This window comes from Microchirus variegatus (genome assembly GCF_963457635.1).
Source record: "Microchirus variegatus genome assembly, chromosome: 5".
NCBI classification, from domain to species: Eukaryota; Metazoa; Chordata; class Actinopteri; order Pleuronectiformes; family Soleidae; genus Microchirus; species Microchirus variegatus.
In genome coordinates, this window is record NC_139806.1 from 19,360,760 (window position 1) to 19,367,580 (window position 6,821).

General features: G+C 37.9%; 1 protein-coding gene across 1 annotated transcript in view; it reads left to right on the forward strand.

Moving 5' to 3' along the window:
* sntg1 (syntrophin, gamma 1) overlaps positions 1-5,420 on the forward strand; it is a gene marked incomplete at both ends in the record, with an annotated part of 29,646 nt that extends 24,226 nt beyond the window's left edge. The window contains 3 exons of the mRNA XM_083889969.1: positions 161-253; positions 4,996-5,106; positions 5,238-5,420. Of these exons, the coding sequence (XP_083746095.1) occupies positions 161-253; positions 4,996-5,106; positions 5,238-5,420 (387 nt within the window). The remainder of the gene's footprint in view (positions 1-160; positions 254-4,995; positions 5,107-5,237) is intronic.
* Positions 5,421-6,821: the final 1,401 nt, after the last annotated feature.

The following is a 6,821-nucleotide window of genomic DNA, read 5'->3' on the forward strand; positions in this document are numbered from 1 at the left end:
CGCTGGTAAACGTGCAGGGAATTGTAATGATTGGAATCTAGCATTCGGTGTTAGCTCAGTCGTTTTAGTGCCTTTTAGATTGGTAAAGATCGTAAAAAAAAAACATTCTGACTTTTGTGACCTTGTGGGTAACATCTTGTTCTCTTCCTTTTAACTGCAGAGTAAAACATATGCCTGTATCATGGAGAGCCACCTAATGGGTCTCACTATTGACTTCAGCATGGGCTTTGTGTGCTTTGATGCAGCTTCAAAGGTGAGTGGCACACGGTCACAGAGAAACAGATGCTTTCAGTGGGATGTTGTACACGGTGTGATGAAACTAACCACAATGCCTCTGCTTCTCTTTTTCTTTTTTCCTTTGGTGCTGATAAGCTTTTTTGCACTGTGTGCATTTCTAAAGTATCAGCACATTTATTTGTTTTGATGGCTGGCTCCCCCCTCTGCTCAAACCTCTCACTTCTGCCTGCAGTTCGTTTTTGGCCTTTTCCCAAATCTGTGAGCCATGTGGACTCCTCCACTGGTGCACATTATGTGCCGGTGCAGGACACAAGCACTGCCATATTGTTCTCTAAGATCCTGGCCCTAATTCCTGCAGCGTGGCGCAACAAAGTCCCACAGAACACAGTAAAAAATGTTGCCAGCGTGTTGTTTACAGAGTGAAAAGCACAAAAACACGACCCATACATAAACTACATGGCTGACACAGTATACAAGGTGGGATTTCTCCAGCATTAATAGCTGGTATTGGCAAATTTGAAAGTTAGAATTTGTTTTAATCGAAGACAACACATTGCGCTGTAATCTGCTGGCTGAGGATCTGGTGACATGTTATCCACAGTTGGAGGTTTTCACCAAATCCTTTTAACTCTTTAACAGCTAAGCCTCAAAATGTCTGTCTGGACATTTTTGGCTTATTTTAACCATAAAAGGGCCAGAAAATGTCCTGTGAGTAAGTGCTTTTGCCCATTTTTCCAGAATAACGTCCAATATCTGGCAGTTATTTACAATTTACTACAAGTTATAAATAGTGTGTTAACAATTTAAAATGATGGGGAAAATAAAAACAAAACACTAGTTGTACATGAACCCCAGATATTGCATGTCAAATTTGGAATTTTAACAGCATAAAACATATTTGAAATAACATTTATTTGTTATTAATGTCCCAAAACAGGCCGAAAATGGAAATTATGTACAGGTGTATGTACTCTCTCCTCTATGGTGACAAAGCTGATTTTCCGGCTTCCTGCAAACCACGTGTATTTGACGTGCAACTTCTCAGCTCTCAGAAACTGTTGGAATTTGTCCGATAGCACAAACTGTCACGCAATCAATCAGGTAACGCAAAGTGCCCTTGTGCAAACGTGTCGTCTGCGATACACTCGGTGTTAAAGGGTTAAAGCCTTGTGGAATATCGATCATAATTGAAACTTGTGTCATATAGAAAACAAGGCAGACACAACAAAGGTATGGCAAGCCGTTTTGACATTTAATCGCTAGACTGGATATGTATTACAGATATCTGTAATTCAATTCTTCCTGTTTCAGAACATTTCAGATATCCACAACGACATTCTTCCTATCCACAATTGTCATTTCAGATATCCACAACGTCATTCTTCCTAGGACAAATGATGTCACTTTTGCCATTCATGTGTATTGGGATTTAAATATCCACAATTACATTCTGGATATCTAGAATGAACATTCTGGATATCTGCAATAGAATTGCTAGGAGAAACTCCCATTTCAGATATCTTCAATCCAATCCAATCCAATCCAATTGTGGATAGGAAGAATGTCATTGTGTATATCTGAAATTGAAAGCCCAATACACATGAATGGCAAAAGTGACATCATTTGTCCTAGGAAGAATGTCATTGTGGATAGGAAGAATGACATTGTGGATAGGAAGAATTGAATTACAGATATCAGTAATACATGTCCAGTCTAGCTATTAAATGTTAAAACTTGCCATATCAAAGGCCTCTACAGTGATTTATAGTATATAAAACTGTAAAGTAAGGTAAACATGATCAACCTGTGACTAGAGGGTTTGCGTGCACCAATAGACTTCAAAATGGCAAGATCTCATGAATGGATTTAGATTGTAGCACTTTGAAAATGCAAAAAAAAGTGATTTTTCTTCAATGATTGATGGCTGTGTTTATAGCAAGTGAGCTGTCAAGACTCCAGTGTTTCCATCCTTGTGGATAACAAGTTAAACCGAGAGAAAAACAAACTTGAGCAATAATGGAAATATTTTGCTGTAATAAAACAAAAATGCACCAGATGACTAAAATGTGACAGACTGCAGAGTACCTTGACTCATTTGAAACAAATAGAAAGAGGGAGTTGGAGAAAATGATCTACTTTGTTTTATGTTGAAGAAACAAATACAAGGTTAAGATGTGGATCTCGTGTTCACATTCGCCTTCACGATAACCAGTTAATTACCAGCTTTAATCAGCAGGGTGCACACACTGTGACCGAGGCTGAGTGAAATCTACTTAACAAGCATAATGAACATATGGTTGCAGTGTCCAGCTTCTGCTGCTTCAACGCAATGTTAACCAAACAGAATGGTAAAAAAAGATGATTTATCCATTAATGTTTCATTAATTATTCATCATGACTTAAAAAGATTACCTAGGGACATTAAATAGAATTAATTTGGTTTGTATATTAGTATCACGAGTATATAAAGGTGTAGTTTTCACTGTGTTGCTTGGTGATGTTTGTCGAAAATTGCGCTATTTTGGATTAAGAAGGAATTCATTAACCGCCACGAGAAAATTATGTTGTTTATTCTATCAACATAAAATCACATTTTTAACATTCTGAAAAATAGAGATGTTTGGTTTTCAGTGATGTATAAAAAAGCCAGAGGAGCATGAACAGAGAATACAAACATTGCAGGAAATACATTTAAACGCAGTACACGAGTAGAAGTACAGAGAATCGCAGCTGCTCAATCAAACGTGTGTTGCGGTTGCAGGAGCAGACGACACAATAATCATATTCATATGAACAACATGGACAGTGTTGGACCTGAAGAGTCAGCCTGGAAACTCACTCTGCAGCCTTTGTTTATCCACTTCAGCACAAATTAAATTACTGAACTCTGTTATTTCAGGGGCAATTTCCGTGGCTTTGCTAAATCTCCTGATAGTTAAAAAAAAAAAAAAAAAAAAAACAATATCCCACAGAGGTTTGTGTCTGGTTGATTCATGGAGAGGGACACAGGAAGGAATTCATAAATTTGATTGCAGTGACTAGAGACGCATAGTGATTATGTTTTCTTGTTGTTTAAAGTTGATGTATATACGATATATACAACAGTGACTTTTGGCGTTTGAAATGTTTACTATAATCACAAATGAAAACCTTTCCAGGGGTATGGTTGGCATTAGACACTGCACTTATACTCGTCTTCATACCAAAGTGTTCTTCTGTCTGTTTTATATTTATACACAGTATAATGAAACAGCAAATGTATAGACACAGATTAAAAGTGAAAGCAACAGAGAACAGATAATTATCATGTTATGAGAGAAGATAACAAGGCGACTATAAAAATGCAGAGGTTAAAATTTGTAATTTTAAAATAAATCACATCCATTACGGAGTAAAAAAAATGTTGGCCTGAATTTAAATAACAATAATAATTCACGCACTGAAAACTGGCAGGGAATGATGAAGAAAGGTGAGTGATGAAGACAGGTGAATGGTGAGGACAGGTGAGTGATGAGGACAGGTGAGTGATGAGGACAGGTGAGTGATGAGGACAGGTGAGTGATGAGGACAGGTGAATGGTGAGGACAGGTGAGTGGTGAGGACAGGTGAGTTATAAGGACAGGTGAGTGATGAGGACAGGTGAATGGTGAGGACAGGTGAGTGATGAGGACAGGTGAATGATGAGGAAAGGTGAGTTATAAGGACAGGTGAGTGATGAGGACAGGTGAGTTATAAGGACAGGTGAGTGATGAGGAAAGGTGAATGATGAGGAAAGGTGAGTTATAAGGACAGGTGAGTGATGAGGAAAGGTGAATGATGCGGAAAGGTGACTGATGAGGAAAGGTGAGTGATAAGGACAGGTGAGTGATGAGGAAAGGTGAATGATGAGGAAAGGTGACTGATGAGGAAAGGTGAGTGATAAGGACGGGTGAGTGATAAGGACAGGTGAGTGATGAGGACAGGTGGATGATGAGGACAGGTGGATGATGAGGACAGGTGAATTGGCGTGAATAGTGAGAAAGTTAAAGCATTTTTTTTCTTTTACTTGAGTAGAATATTTCAGTACTCAAGTGTGTGAGAGTGAGGGAAAGAAAGATAGAGAGTATTTGCTAACTGTGGCTGAAGTTCCCTGTTTTGCTTCCCTGTCTGGGAGAAAAGTATCCACATCAGCATGTCTGTTGTCAACTTCCTGTTCCTCTTCAATGTCTATATTTTAACGCATCTCCACTGCAGACCCTCATTTTTCTTCTCTGGTCAAGATGTTTGTGAGAAGAGTGCTTTTTTTACAAGTTCAGTATCATTCAGTATTTCTTGGCATCCTTAGTATTAAAGTGTTGCTACCTGTGTTATTGGTTAAATGTGGTGGGTAGTAGTTGATGGTGCAACAGACACCAAACTAAATGGTTTGTATAGTGTTTTTCTAGTCTCAATGACCACTCAAAGCACACTTAAGTTTTGCCATTTACCCACTTTCATACAACATTCTATAACGCATTTTTGATATCCATTTAGAGCAACATGGGGTGAAGTTTTAAATTGTTAAAACTATTTTAACATGAAGTTAAAAAAAAAATTACTGCCAGATGTTGAAAGTTATTCTGGAAAAATGGGCAAAAACACTTACTCACAGGATATTTTGTGGCCTTTAAAAGGTTAAAATAAGCACACACACGAACAAGTCCAGACGGACATTTTGAGGCTTAGGTATAAAAGGATTAAAGTGAAACTGATATGATTTTTGTAATCTTTATATTTTAGGCAGTGCTGTGGAGATACAAGTTTTCTCAACTAAAAGGATCATCTGATGATGGAAAAAGCAAGATCAAGTTTTTATTCCAAAATCAAGACTCCAAATCTATTGAAGCAAAAGTAAGTAACATAAGCCTAGTGTTGTGCTGGAAGGCATTCAAAGAAATGCTATAGAATTTTGAAGCAACAAGGTCAAATGTAATTGAGTACAAATAAGATTTCTTTTCTCTCTTTTTCTCTCTTTCTCTCAGGAGCTGGAATTCTCAAACCTCTTTGCCGTGCTTCATTGTATTCATGCTTTTTTTGCTGCCAAGGTCGCTTGTCTGGACCCAATGTTTGTGGAGAGCCACGGCTCCGCAACCACCACTGGGATTCCTTCACTGTCCAGTATCTCATGTAATTCACAGATGCCCAAGCTCAAATATGTCACTTGACAGGCGCTGCTCTCAGAGCCCTCGTGAAAAAGACACTGAACTGACACACATGACCATTGCCTAAAAATGTGGACAGCAGAAGAGGAATAAACTGAGATTATGACACTCTATGGGGGGTGGTGGTGGAAGAGGAGGGACTGATACAGCCGTCATCTCTGAAGATGCATCAGATTTTCAGGAATTTCGGGAATAATTGTGGAACTAGACACAAACCTCTACTTTGAACAACTTCACAGAAACACTATGAACCCAAAATGTGGGACTGCAAATGTTTTTAAGTGGAGTTTTTCCTTCCTCAGACACACACACACACACACACACACACCACAACAATCGACACAAAAAAAATCCACTCCCACCATGGGTTTTTCTACTGTATGTCATTTTAACCAATTATGGGTTTAAGTGAAACATATTTCACCCTTCACTGGGAGTTCTGCAAAAATATTTCTCCAGGTGGAAAAAAACTTTAACTTATATTCAAATTTCAATTTTAAAGTTAAAAAAAATATATATATATTTTCCATACATATGTGACGTCCAACTAAAAGTTTAAAGAGTTGAATTATTCTATATTATTTTGCTGGCAGAATTAAGGGAAGAAATGAATGGGTTTTAAATCTGCGCTGGTATGATTCTATTCAATAACCTTGTTTCTATTCCTCTGTGTGTTTGCAGGATTACTGAATGAAAGAATTTGTCAATCAGGTTCACCTTCCACTCAACCATAATCTGACAAAACCACTCTGAACATGATTTTAAACAGCTGGCATAATCTTTTTCCTTCTCATTTATTAAAATAAATTGATTATGTAAATAAACACTGACATTCAAATGAACTTAAAGAATTACGGTGAGCAATTATGTGTAGGAATTATTGCATTTGTTCATTCGATGTGCACCAGACTCGAGTAGATAGACAGTGCATAACCTTGTCATTGTCATGATTTACTCTGTGGACCAATTTAGAAGAATAAAAATCAGCAATGGTGTATTTTTGGAATATTTTATCTTTTTTGACTCAAAGCTTGTAAATATAATAAAAGGGAAATTTTTGACAACAACAAATAAATAAATAAAACACTGCGAGCGAAAGGTACTGCAAATGTAGCAAAAAGATTTATGGCCCTTTAAACGTCCCTGTGTTGCACAGCGAGTGCAGCAGAGTCACAACTGAACTTTGATAATCAAAGAAAGTCGAGCCGCAATTAGTCATGCTCCTACTTTCATTTACAAAGTAGAACCCAAACACTAGAGGCCCACGGGTCAGTAAGTCTCGAGTCTAGAGGACAGCAAATTAAATTGGGTCAGTGAAGAGCTCGGTTCTGTGCAGGCTTGTTATGCCGACATGAGTGTGTGAGGGGAACAAATGGTGATGGTGGTGTGCTCTATGCAAAGAAA